Genomic DNA, 13,893 nt, shown 5'->3' with positions numbered 1-13,893 from the left:
AAGTCCAGACAACAAAATACCTTGTCTCTCTGAGTGTAGACTGGTACACTAAAGTGTGATGTTGAGCAAGGAATATGCTGGAGCTGATTTACAAAATGTTTTAATGAGAGCGACTTCGGAAGACAGTGCTCTTTTATTTTGTTTCAGTTTTCATGAAACACTTTTAGTGTGTGGTTATTGATGTTTAAATTATTTTTTTGTCACCAAAATACTAATTTGTTTTTTCTTTTTTCCCAGCCGAAAGGAGCGCCCAACTTCGCTAAATGTCTTTCCACTGGCGGATGGAATGGTACGTGGACACATGGGTGGCAAAATCACCCCAAGCTCGGACCACTGGCACCTGAGTGACCTCAGCCAGCTAAAGTCCAGCTTCAGCTACAAGGTTGGCTCAGACAGTCATGGGAACCCAGTTCCCGCCATGTGTCTCCATCACTAAACCCATCTCACTCATCCTGTTTATAATGCTAGCCAAACACATCAGCCTTAACCCCCATATGTTTTTTAATGGTGTCACGCAATCAAAGGATAAAAAGTAGGATGTGAATCAAAAAGACCTTTCTAGGTATCATTGAGGTGGCTTTAGTCAATTTTCTCCTGATTGAATGCTGACCAAGAACCACCAAATTACCACAAAACTGCCTAGTGTATGTGACGTGCTCTCCATACCTGAAACTACTGGGTGGTCTGTAGCGTTTATGGAGTGGTGGGGTAGTGAAAAGAAGGTGATGATAAATAGTGGGGGCAAGTAAATGAACCCATTGGTTGGATCCATGTGGACATAGCACAGGTTTCAATAAATTACCTTAAAGGCTGTACCATCGAATCAGGGCCATTGGTGGTGACAACACTATAGAAAGGGGCTTTACTGTAAAGGCTAAGACCTCGTACACACGACTGAGTTTCTTGTCAAAAATCAGCAAGAAACTTGCTGGGATTTTTTTTTGCCGAGGAAACCAGTCGTGTGTACATTTTTCGACGAGGAAATTGTAAAGGATCCCGTCGAGCCAAAAAGAGAGCATGTCTTCTTTTTCCTCGACGGGAATGGAGAAACTTGCCTTGTTGAGTTCCTCGACAGCCTAACAAGGAACTCGACGAGGAAAACTATGTGTTTCGCCCGTCGAGTTCCTCGGTCGTGTGTACAAGGCTTAACTTTGGGAAGCAGTACTTGAACCATGATCATCACTTGTATGCTCATTTCATTGTTTTCACTTTTCATCCTTTATACTATGTGGCTTTATTACCTACTAACAATGGATTATATGCCTACATAGTGTAGATAATAAGGGAGCTACCCTCGATTTTATAATTGCTATCTATCGGGATGGCTATTTTTCGAGATGAACCATTATTTGTAGGAATTGTAAAATGGCACTTTCTTTAGTGTAGAGCTAAAATAATAATGGGGAATGGCATCTAAGACTGGTGCTGCTTTGAAGCTTCTGGTCCTTGAATCTTGGCTGCTTATCTCCAATATTGCTACAGTGCTAAATTCTAGAGTGCCTTAATGTACATTCAGCTCCACTGAGCATACACGTTTAGGGCCTAAGTCTACAGACTTTTGTTTGCTTTAAATGGATTTTGCATTTCTCTAAATGTCTATGAAAAAAAAAAAACGCTTAAACTGGGTCAAATGCAGGTCAGAATGAGGTCACCTGCAGGTCAAATGCACCTGTCAATAAATTCTAAATAGTCTCAGAAGGGTCTAAAACTGATGTCAATCTAAATTCCATCAACACAAGGTAAGACGAAGGAGAAGAAAGTAGAAGTAATTGGCTGGAAATCATAGCTCGGATTATTCAATTTTCTCAAAGTAAGCAAGACTCGACTACATCTTGGCACAAAGGGGCAGATTCACGTAGAATCACGGCGGCGTAACTTATCCTAGATAAGTTACACCGCCGCAATTTTTCATCGCAAGTGCCTGATTCACCAAGCACTTGCGATGAAAACCTACACCCGTGGCCTCCGGCGCAAGGCGGGCCAATTCAAATGGGCGTGTGCCATTTAAATTAGGCGCGCTCCTGCGCCGGACCTACTGCGCATGCTCCGTTTCCTAACTCCCGCCGTGCTTTGCGCACCGTGACGTAATTTTTTTGAACGGCGACACGCGTAGCGTACTTCCGTATTCCCGGACGGCTTACGCAAACGACGTTGATTTTTACATTTCGACGCGGGAACGACGGCCGTACTTTAGACAGCAATACACTTGCTGACTAAAGTTAAGGCACCAAAAAAAAGTGTAACTTTGCGACGGGAAACTATACTAGCGGCAACGTAGCGAACGCGAAAAACCATCGTGGATCGGCCGTAACTCCTAATTTGCATACCCGGCGCTGGTTTACGACGCAAACTCCCCCCAGCGGCGGCCGCGGTACTGCATCCTAAGATCCGACAGTGTAAAACAATTACACCTGTCGGATCTTCTGCCTATCTATGCGTAACTGATTCTATGAATCAGTCGCATAGATAGAAACAGAGATACGACGGCGTATCAGGAGAAACGCCGTCGTATCTCATTTGTGAATCTGGCCCAAAACTTTTATGATTATTGGAGCCATTAAGCTAAGTTAAGAATTGACCTAGCAACAGGAAGTTCTGTAGGTTAAGGGTGAAATGGTTAACTTATTAGGCTTGCTGCCAAGGTTTAGGGGGCTTGCTTGTACTGCAAGCATACCTAAATCTATTAGATAAACAGAAGCTTCCAGGGGATTAGGTTAAGGGATAAGTGTAAGTGTTAGATTAAGGCTCGGTTTACACCTATGCGAATTGAATGCGCGTTTCCCTGCATCCAATTCGCATAGCAGGAGAATGTGACTGGCTCTCTATGGAGGCGGTTCACATATCTCCGCAGCAGGTCCGGTGCGGTGTGCAGGAAAAACGTGTGCCTTTTTTGGTGCGTTTCAGGTCCGAATTCAGCCCAAAATTCGGGCTGAAATCGGCCCTGAAGCGGTGAATCAGCATGCACCGGACCCCTGCTGTGCGACGGATGCGGCTATAGTGTGAACCGAGCCCAAATGTTAAGGATTAGTTTTAAATTTTGGGTTAAGATAGGCAGGGGTTAGGTTACCAGTTACAATTTGTTAAAGGAATAGGCTAAAGCAGGTGTAGGCAACCTTAAAGAGGTTGTAAAGCTCTGAAAAAAAATGAAAAAATAAATAAATAAATAAAACCTGCAAGACAAAAGCGTATAATGAGCTTGTATGCATCGCATACGAACTCATTATGAACTACTTACCTTAGAACGATACCCTGCAGTGCCGCCCGCACTCCACTCCCACGACTGACCTCTTTCACCGGAGTTAATTCCGGGCTCATGGGCTCCAGCGATGTTATTGGACTGCATGCATGTGGGAGCCACTGGTCACGGCATAGGTCCTGAAGAAACGGCACCAGCGGGCCGTTTCTTCAGTGCGCATGCGCTGATGACATCGGCAACAGCGTATGCAGTGAATATCTCCTAAACTGTGCAAGTTTAGCAGATATTTACAATACCTACAGGTAAGCCTTATTATAGGCTTACCTTAAGGTACAAGTGGTGTAACAGAGTTTACAACCACTTTAAAGAGGTGGAGATCTACCTGAACAACATGGGATAAGTCAGAGTTCACGGGCATGGTGTCACCTCTGCAGCTCTTTCACCCTACTATAGCTCCAAATTTATAAGCAGTCCTCTTGCATTGCACTCTGTTTGATGCTCTGAAATGGTGGGTTAGCAACCCCAGACCACGATCCATCAATCACATGTCCGCAATCTACTGGTTGCTGACCCCCAGGGGGTTAATTTGATTTAGGAGTTAGGTTTAAAAATGTAGGTGCAGGGTTAAGTGTTATGATTAGATTTGATCCCAAGGGTTAATTTTCAGAGTTCAAGTGTGTGTGTGAGGGCAAAATAGAAATAGAACATATTCAACATACCTATACATATACATTTTTCCAGGGATGGACTGGCCTTTGGGACTACAGGGAGTTTCCCGGTGGGCCGATGGCTCAGTGGGCCGGCTTCAGTGACAGCGAACCGCCGCTCCTCTGTCTCTCCCTTCCCACAGCGCTCACCTTCTCTCCCTCCCCGCAGCACTCACCTAGGGGGACAAAGAAGCATGGGGAGGACCAGAGGAGCAGGGGGGCAGACAGAGGATCATGGGGGAGGAGACAGACAGCTGACTCAACAGCTATGGCCTGGGAGTTTCTCACTTCTGCCTAATCTTGTCCCATAAGGGGCAGCACCAAACTGATTCTTTGCCCCGGGTGAAATAATGTCTAGCTTCCCCACTGGTACTGCCTATAAGAGTACCAGTACCAGACATTCTACTCTAATAAAGTAGAACGGCTAGTGGCTAGTGAAGGGGAAGAGGGGGCTTGGGTGGCCGGGGGGGGGGGTGCGGGAGTTGTCCGGCCGCCATGGGAGAGACCTGTCAAAGTGGGCCAGTCTGGATGAAGTCCAGGGCCAAATTTTTTTCCCAGTCCAGCCCTGCATTTCCTGTAAAAAAATCCAGTAAGCTCCTAACTTCCTGTTTGAGCTGACAAATCTACCTCTGCGGCATTGAAACCCCAGGCAGTGTTATCAGCATTAAATGTAGGTTAAATGTTAAGAGTTAAGTGTTAAATGTTAGGGATAGCTATACTGTAGGCCCAGGGCTTTTTAGCACTGAAATGTTGGTGTACTCTCAAAGGAAGATTGATGTTTTCCCCCTGAAAGCAGTTTACAGGCTGTAAATACAAATTGTCCCCACTTTTCCCATTACCTACCACCATTTAAGAATTCCTATTTTATTGTAACATTCTCTGAGGAAGACACAGATGGGACTCAAACAAAACAAATGTATGTGACAGTCATCAAGCACACTGTTTGTATTACTTCTTTATCCATTTAACAGGATGAGATGTCAGAATCTGGCCAGTCCTCAGTGGCAGCAACACCAAGCACCACAGGTACTAAATCCAATACCCCGACTTCATCCGTCCCATCGGCCGCCGTGACCCCGCTACATGAGAGTCTCCAGCCCCTTCAGGACTACAGCTTGGCTGGAAAAAGCAAGAGGTCTCGAGAGAAACGACACAGCCATAATATGGAGGTGCAAGTGACCCAGGAGATGAGAAATGTCAGCATAGGTAATTTCAAATTGTGGTTTATCCTGGAGGAAGTGAAATCATTTTTCAGCACCCTGCTTCATTTTTGTTTTCTGATCCTCTTATATCATTGCAAGTAAATCAGACAGATTGGATTAAAAAAAACAAAAAACATACACCTAATAATTGATAGCTGGAGACCATGTGGCCTATAGGTTACAAACTCTTTTTTTTTTTTTTAATTGAAGCATATAATACTTTTTGTACTTGGATTAATTTGGAAATGCTGACTTGTATCCTATTGGTTTATTTAAAGTGTAAGTGATATTAAAACTAATCAACTGGATTCCTTTAATAAGTCGATTCTTGATTGATTTATTTTCCAAACAATCACTGCCAAAAATAATCATTGATCTTTAGTTGGTAACCCATTCGATTGATGTGCCCAGGGCTGCTAATAGGGGGGACCACCAGTCCTCCTGTAGGGGGCCCGGGCACACAGGGGGGCCCAAACAGCAGGAGAAATTAGTGTGGTTTGACGGAGGGGCAGTAGCATGCCCTGTGCAGCTCTCTGCAGCAGCTGAAAGACAATTTCTCCCCCTCCTGCCAGCTTTCAGCTGCTGCAGGGAGAGACACTGGCACAGGGCATCATTCCTGTAATTGCTCCCCCGACACTAATTCCCCTCACTGTTCTGCCTGATTCTGACCCCCCCCCCCTCCATGTGCCCCCTTGCCCCCGTTAATATTTTTTTAAATGTAAAAAACAAATAAAAAGGGCTTATTCAGACGGGTTCTCTGTTACGTTTGTGTCCACTAATAATGCTTTTAGTGTATTTTTTGTGAAAATATGGTCTTGATATATTGGGGGGGCCCTGCCATGTAGGCTGTACGGGGCCCCGTGATTTCTAACAGCAGCCCTGGATGTGCCACACACTAAGATTTTGGCATTTCATTCTTGGTTTTATATACACTTTAATTAACTCTGTAAACATACCTCCCAACATTTTGAGGGGGAAGTAGAACATATTCTTATCTCCAGACTAAATATTGTCATATATAGCAACGTTTGCATTATTAATCTAATTTTTAGAACCTAGTAAAGATGGGAATGAGGGACACCTACTAGCAATCATATGTAGGCATAGGACATGCCTCCTGCCACAACCTGTTAAAGGAGAATTAACCCCAAAAAAAGGTTAATGAAATCCACAAGGGCTTTTTTTTACCACTACTATTTTTTTATATTGGCTTTTAAAATTTACAAGTGCAGCAATTTAGAATTTGGATGAAAGGTTTAGCACTGGGAAACACATTTTGAAAGATAAAAAGTGCATTTTATATACAACTATATAGATCAGACCAAAATGAGGGACAAATGAGGGGGAAAGAGGGACATTGCTCCAAATCACGGACAGTCCCTCCAAATCAGGGACAGTTGGGAGCTATGCTGTAAAGGTCACACTGTGTAAAATGATTCTTGTTAAATTGCAAGAAATAGTTGTATATTTTGTATTTAATGTGTAGATGCTATATGTGGCCATGCTATATCTGTTTAAAGGAAACCCATGCAGAGAAAATTGTGCAGGCTAATGTTCCTGGCTTCTCTTGAAAATGTGTCTCTCGTTCTGATTTAATGGCTCAATTAATGGCTCAAGCATTTCAATCAGATCAAGTATGCATATCATGAGTTGTGGCTTCTCTGGTTGTATGCTTGTTTGGTTTAGTGGCAAAGGCAGTATAAAGAATTGAATATAAAATCTGACTAATCCTGCCAGAACAAGCATATAGTCACTAGAAAAACCCAACCAATATTCACTCATCTGGATTCCATACATGCGTAGGCTGTAAATGCCCTGCATTTTAGTGACAAACAAGTATATTTAAAGGCAGGCATGAAGACAGGCAGTTTTGACTAGATTTTCACTTTAAGTGATTTTAAGTGATTTTGACAATACTGTCAAATGATTGGGATTTCTTCCACCACTGACATTAATTACTGAGGCTATTTTAGTAGATGATTAGCGCCAGTGTCAGTCTCATCACTGTGCGGTAAAGATTAACATATGTCATATATTATACAAGATAATGCACCCTTTACCTGGTTTTGTCCATTTAATATTCAATATTTAAAAACTGCATACAAAACTATAGATTGTTTAATGTACTCCTTATTATTCATATACAGAAGAATTTTAATTAATTTTATGTGATGAAAATTGATAAGACGTTAATCAAAATGACTTCATTAAACGTTGGCACAGGCAATTTTTACAGATGGCCACTCACAGCTAATATATAAAGCTCATAAGTCTAATGTATAAAGCCCATTATATCATTTTCTCCTGTTGACATCTTTTTCTAAAAAAAAACAATCAGATTGGTGACGGTCTAATCATTATTGAGTTCTAAGCTTTGGGTTATTGATTAAAGAAAACTGGTGAGGTCAGAATTATGGGAGCTGTTAGTGACTAATATTTAAAGGGTTATCTTCTTGTTTCTGGCTTTATTGACCTGGAAATGGTAAGTAGGATGGCAGGGGCGGACTGACAACTCATGGGCCCCCCGGGCAATAGAAGATTATGGGACCCCCGGGCTTACAGATGGCCACCACGCCAGGAGGCAATGCAGAGGTGGGACAGCTAAAATGTGAGGAATTTCACATCAAAAGCATGTCGTTTTCAGACAAAACACAGATTTTTACATACTGTCCCTGGTTTTACTTAGCCTTGCAACCCTGATGGAGCCTCCTAGTGGCATGGGGCCCTCGGGATGGTATGGTAGGCGTTTCAGATTTTAATGGTTGTGTACTTGTTCCAGATCAATAATTACGTCTATTAGGATGACTTGATCCTGGAGTGGAATGAGAGTTTGTAATTTGTACCTATTAAAAAACATCATCAATTTTAAATTCCCATATTTTTTACTTTCCTTTAAATATCACTGTTGTGCACAACAATTTTTTTTTTGGTTTGGGTCTTTGTTAAAGATAATATTTTTTTGAAGTATTTAAGATCTTTAAACGATCTCTGCAATACATGATACAAAATGCATGTTAAGATAAAGTACAATTGTATTGACTGTGAACACGGTGTGACCAAATAAATGTTGTTTATGAATAGAAAGCTACTGAGTGCTCTTACACCACATGTAGACAGAGGGGGTGATATACAAATACCAGAAGGGAAACGGGAGCCTGGTCAGGTCTGAGGACGTGTCCTCAATTTACACTGGTGATAGGACATGTGAGGGTTTAAAAATGGCTACAGTAGAGAATGCAATCCAGAAGCTCTATGTTGCTATGAGGCCTCATACACACGACCAAGTTTCTCGGCAAAAACCAGCAAGAAACTTGCTGGGATTTTTTTTTTGCAGAGAAAACCGGTCGTGTGTACATTTTTCGATCCCGTCGAGCCAAAAAGAGAGCATGTCTTCTTTTTCCTCGACGGGAATGGAGAAACTTGCCTTGTCGAGTTCCTCGACAGCCTAACAAGGAACTCGACGAGGAAAACGATGTGTTTCGCCCGTCAAGTTCCTCGGTCGTGTGTATGAGGCTTCAAGCGTGCGTACCAGTCATGTTCTTTCTTAGGTTTATTTCCATTATCATTGCTAGCCATTTAGATGCAATTTACTATTCTGCTTCCAAACATTCTACAAGGTACAGTGTAATTAGTATGTTCTATTTCATACTGGTAGGAGACTTTCTAGTTTTTGTATGTTTCTATCCTTGTATGATATTATAGTTCTCCACACACAGGCATGGGAAGCAGTGATGAGTGGTCTGATGTCCAAGATATTATTGATTCCACCCCAGAACTGGACATGTGTCAGGATCCAAGACTAGAACGTACAGGAAGCAGGTGAGATCTGGAGATATCATCATTTCATTCACAACCATTGACCAGATTATTCATAATGTTCCTAACCCTCTAACATGCTCTTCATTATGTATTGTCCAGTCCAACTCAAGGCATTGTAAACAAAGCTTTTGGGATCAATACTGACTCCTTGTATCATGAGTTGTCCACGGCAGGGTCAGAAGTAATTGGTGATGTTGATGAAGGAGCAGATCTACTTGGTGAGTTGGTTTCATTAGTTTCAAACAACTGGTTAGAAATATATTATGGGTGCTGTATGTGCTTAGTACTTTTTTTTCTGGTCTTTTAATAGTAGTGCCTTATCCAGTAGACAGACCCTTTCATTTGACATTCTGCATGGAGGATCATTTATATTTTTAATTTGTTTGCTCTTTAATGGTTGTCTGCTTTGCCTTCTCATCTCTTTGTTTGCAATCATGGAAACCCTTTGTAATGCACCAGCTTGTGCTGTGTTAGTTTTAATATTCATTATATATAATAGAGGGGATTGTGAGAAGGCGTTTCTAACATACTAGTGGACAAATGTGTACACAATTTCAGGCACTTATTACAGCGGAATATATTTAAATAGAAGTAAAATACCTACCGGTAATTACCAACACTGAAGACTTCCTGTTCAGTAGACCCCAAAAACAATACTGCAGCTGTCATGTTCAAAGAGAACCACTCAAGAATGGGCAGTTGTGCGAATCTGGATCTTTACACCTATGTTGTACCTTTTCCCGCCTTACGCCCCTGACCCAACAACTCCCACCACCATCGCCAGTATTATACTCACCTGTCCCCAATCCATTAAACCTTCTGACATAACCCACACAAGCTCTGTGGATTATCCATTCATAGATGGTTTTGATAAACGGTTGAGCAACTTTATGAGTGACATGTCGCCAGATCAGGAACAGGCTAGTATAACACTGGCAGTGGAGGCGGTGGGCATTGAAAAGATACAACTTAAAGTGGAGGTTCACGCTTTAAAAAAAATTCTGACATTACACGGAGTCGCGCCATCCTACCGACAGAATGCCGGTGTTTTTTTTTTTCTCAGCACATACCTCTTAATCCCGATTTTCACCTCACGGCAATCCCGCGGGAGTGGGCGTTCCCAAGCACTGCCTGTGATTGACAGGCTTCCGAACGGCGCATACTGCGCGTCACAGGTTGCCGTCAGAACCCGAAAGTCGGTGCGCAGGCACCGTATAGAGCAGCACCGACGTTTGGGTTTTTTCGGCAACCTGTGACGCGCAGTATGCGCCGTTCGGAAGCCTGTCAATCACAGGCAGTGCTTGGGAACGCCCACTCCGGCGGGATTGCCGTGAGGTGAAAATCGGGATTAAGGGGTATGTGCTGAGAAAAAAAACAAAGCACCGGCATTCTGTCGGTAGGATGGCGCGACTGTGATGTCAGAAATTTTTTTGAGGGTGAACCTCCACTTTAAAGCGTTTGTTCACTCAGGATAAAAACATTTTTAACTTTAAATTCTGTAGCTGCCGACTTTTAATAAAATGACACTCACCTCTCCATGGTTTACAGTTAGGGTTGCCACCTCATCCCTTTAAAACCAAACAAATATTATTTTACACAGGTTCTGTGGCTGATTAAGGTTGTAATTAAACTCACTTGGTGCCATATCTGCATTAAATTAGCCTCAGAACCTGTATAATTAATATGTGTTTGGTTTTAAAGGAATGAGGTGGCAACCCTAGTTACAGCGTCATCTTCACCTGGGCTAGTTCTTCAGTAGCCTTCGGGATCCTGGCATATGGGCAAGCCACGCTGCGCTCTGTGAATGGTCCCGCAGTCTTCTAGGGCCTGTGATGTGTCTCAGAAGGCTGGGGGAGGGAGGGAAGGGGGAGAACATCAGCTTGGATCGCCTAGGTGATCCAAGCAGTACCCCCCCCAAAAAAAATTATATGCCAAATATAGCAGATCAAGGGGGGGAGAACTTAAAGCAGAATCTCCCCTTTTGAGTGGAGTTCTGATTTAAGTGTAACTGGACCAAAGGCACTGTTACAATTTAACTGTAGAGATTCACATTCTTACAAATGCCAGCAATGGCAGTTCCCATATTTAAAAGAAGGCACACTTATGCTTTTTGCCCCTTTCTAAACCTAAACTATCCCATCCTCAGATGCAAACCTAACTCAGCCCGATAGTTTCCACCTTCATTGTTTGTTTATCTCCCAAGCCAAACATCTTCTGTGCATTGGCCACCTCTATGCAGTAGCTTTCCCTCAATGTCTACGGCAGTGTTTCTCAACTCCAGTCCTCAAGGTGCCCCAACAGGTCATGTTTTCAGGCTTTCCATTATTTTGCACAGGTGATTTGATCAGTTTCACTGCCTTAGTAATTACCACAGCCATTTCATCTGAGGGAAATCCTGAAAACATGACCTGTTGGGGCGCCTTGAGGACTGGAGTTGTGAAACACTGGTCTATGGGGCCGTCTACTGATCATCTGTGACCTCAAGAGACAACCTTTATAGAAGTTTAAAGGTTAGTATGCATCTGGGGATGGTGGGCTAGTTTGGGAAAGGGGCTAAAAAGGAAAAGTACACTTTAGGATTGCTCAGCATTCCCCACTTACTTTTTTATGTGAACTTTTTTTGGCAATTATGCATTGAAAAAAGAGCTACACAAATAAAGGTATAAAGTGTAAAATGAATGAAATGTAAAATGAAAGCTTGAAGCCCAAGCCTATGGATTTATTGTTCACAGGTCATGGTGATAGCCTACATTTTATATCTCTAATAGTTGTTTTTCAGCAGGTAGGAGTACTATAAACGTGCATGTCCTAGCTAGTATTGGTGTGACTTTTGTTGGTTAAAAGCATTGACTGACCCTATTCTTCCCTCTGTTCCCTTCTCTCCCTATACCCCCTCATGTCACATCGCTGGACGGTCTACATAGGAGAGTTCTCAGGTGTGTATCCCGCCTCTGACATCTGACCTCTTCTTCATTTTCTCCCCCTTTTTCCCAGATTCCTGCCTTACTCCTGAATGAATGGCATTCTACCTTTCCTGGCTGGTCTGTCGCCTTTAAATAATCAGCCTGTAGGGCTTACTTAATATTTGGTACAAAAAACCCATGTAAAGTTCTGTCAGGCTTTATCCACTCTTTATTGGTCACATTTACACACCGTATTATTGTCACACACGTCACACAATATATTACTTTTTTTTCAAAGTGTTTGATAAAGGATTGCTTTCATTAGCCATAGCAACCAATCAGATCCTTTGATTGTCACATACTGCTGTGGGAGAATGAAGCCTCGTACACACGTCCGAGGAACTCGACGGGCGAAACACACCGTTTTGCTCGTCGAGTTCCTTGTGAAGCCGCCGAGGATCTCAGCGAGCCAAATTTTCCCATTCCCGTCGAGGAAAAAGAAGACATGCTTTCTTTTTGGCCCGACGAGATCCTCGATGAGTTTCCTCGTCAAAGTGTACACACGACCGGTTTCCTCGTCAAAAAAAAAACAAACAGCAAGATTCTTGCTGTTTTTTTGCCGAGAAACTCGGTCGTGTGTACGAGGCCTGAAAGGAGGAACTTGATTGGCTGCTGTAGATAAGTTAAACACAATTATCGCTTCAGACAACTTGGCCATTAAGGAGCCATTGGTAATGGAGAGTGGATATTGCTATCTGCTCTCCACTATACTAGTCCTCAGGGTTATGCTCAGTGCAGCCATTCATAAAATACAGGCTGCAATGTTGGAGCCTAAGAAGCACCACATAGATCTTTCTGCCAAACACAGCAACCAAGCGCAAAGCACATTTGTAATACACACTGCTGTGCTTAATAAATGTGCATTTTTTTCTTGTCGCAGAGGTAAGGCTGCTTTTTAAATTGGCCCCACTAAGGCCGCGTACACAGGATCGGTCCATCCAAAGAGAATGGTCTGATGGACCGTTGGCCCCATCGGTTAGTTAACCTTCGGTCAAAAAAATAGGAACTTGCTTTAAAATGTAACCGATGGACGCCTAACCGATAGGTCAAAACCGATCGTTAGTACGCACGACCATCGGTTAAAAATCCATGCATGCTCAGAATCAAGTCGACGCATGCTTGGAAGCATTGAACTTCGTATTTTTCACCACGTCGTTGTGTTTTACGTCACCGCGTTCTGACACGATCGGTTATTTAACCTATGGTGTGTACCGTTCTCATCGGATGGACTGATCGTGCGTACGAGGCTTTAGACTCGGAAAGGAAACATGAAAAATAAAGGTTTTGGAACTTTAAATGAGGTGGGTAAGGTAAGTGAGGCCAAGGAACAGTCACCATTATAAAAAAAAATCATTTTATTAAAAGTCTTTTAATAAAATTATTTTTTTATAATGATGACTGTTTCTTGGCCTCACTTACCTTACCCACCTCATTTAAAGTCCCAAAACCTTTATTTTTTTTTGTTTGCATAGGGATGGAGACTTGTGTCTCATTCAAAGTACCAACATTTCTTGCAAGACCCAGAAAGGAATACCATTTTTTTTTTGTCACTAACCTATATTTTGTTTATTTTTCTCCTTCTTGTTTTAATTTTCATTCTAATGAATGTTGGTTTCGTTTTCAAGATGGCCTAAAGTGGCTCTGTCATTATTAATGTAAAAAAAAATACTTTCTTCAGGTATGAATAACTAGAGGTGTGTGGCCAAAAATGAAATTGCCTCAGAAAATTTCCGCTAACGATTACCGGGCTGTTTTAAAAAGGCAAAGCTACGACACTGCCCGAAAGTCTTAGGCCCCTTTCACACTGGGGCGGGAGCAGTGTCGGCGGTAAAGTGTCGCTATTATTAGCTGTGTTTTACCGCCAATTTCGCGGCGCTATTCGGCTGCTAGTGGGGCGGTTTTACACCCCCGCTAGCGGCCGAGAAAGGGTTAAAACCGCCCACAATGCGCCTCTGCAGAGGCGCATTGCCGGCGTTATAGCCGCGGTGTCCCATTGATTTCAATGG

At 42.7% G+C, this 13,893-nt stretch overlaps 1 protein-coding gene across 12 annotated transcripts in view; it reads left to right on the top strand.

The window, feature by feature from the left end:
• Window positions 1–13,893, top strand: part of MAPK8IP3 (mitogen-activated protein kinase 8 interacting protein 3) — a 171,259-nt gene that overhangs the window by 67,438 nt on the left and 89,928 nt on the right. For 8 of the 12 annotated variants that reach the window (XM_040356645.1, XM_040356642.1, XM_040356648.1 and 5 more), the window contains 5 exons: window positions 238–382; window positions 4,875–5,109; window positions 8,822–8,924; window positions 9,024–9,142; window positions 11,849–11,860. In XM_040356645.1, the coding sequence (XP_040212579.1) occupies window positions 238–382; window positions 4,875–5,109; window positions 8,822–8,924; window positions 9,024–9,142; window positions 11,849–11,860 (614 nt within the window). The remainder of the gene's footprint in view (window positions 1–237; window positions 383–4,874; window positions 5,110–8,821; window positions 8,925–9,023; window positions 9,143–11,848; window positions 11,861–13,893) is intronic. The other 4 variants (XM_040356644.1, XM_040356647.1, XM_040356650.1 and 1 more) reach the window with 1 other exon arrangement.

This window comes from Rana temporaria, chromosome 6 (genome assembly GCF_905171775.1).
Source record: "Rana temporaria chromosome 6, aRanTem1.1, whole genome shotgun sequence".
NCBI classification, from domain to species: domain Eukaryota; kingdom Metazoa; phylum Chordata; class Amphibia; order Anura; family Ranidae; genus Rana; species Rana temporaria.
Note: the sequence above shows the minus strand (reverse complement) of the source record. Positions and strands in the feature narration are given on the sequence as shown.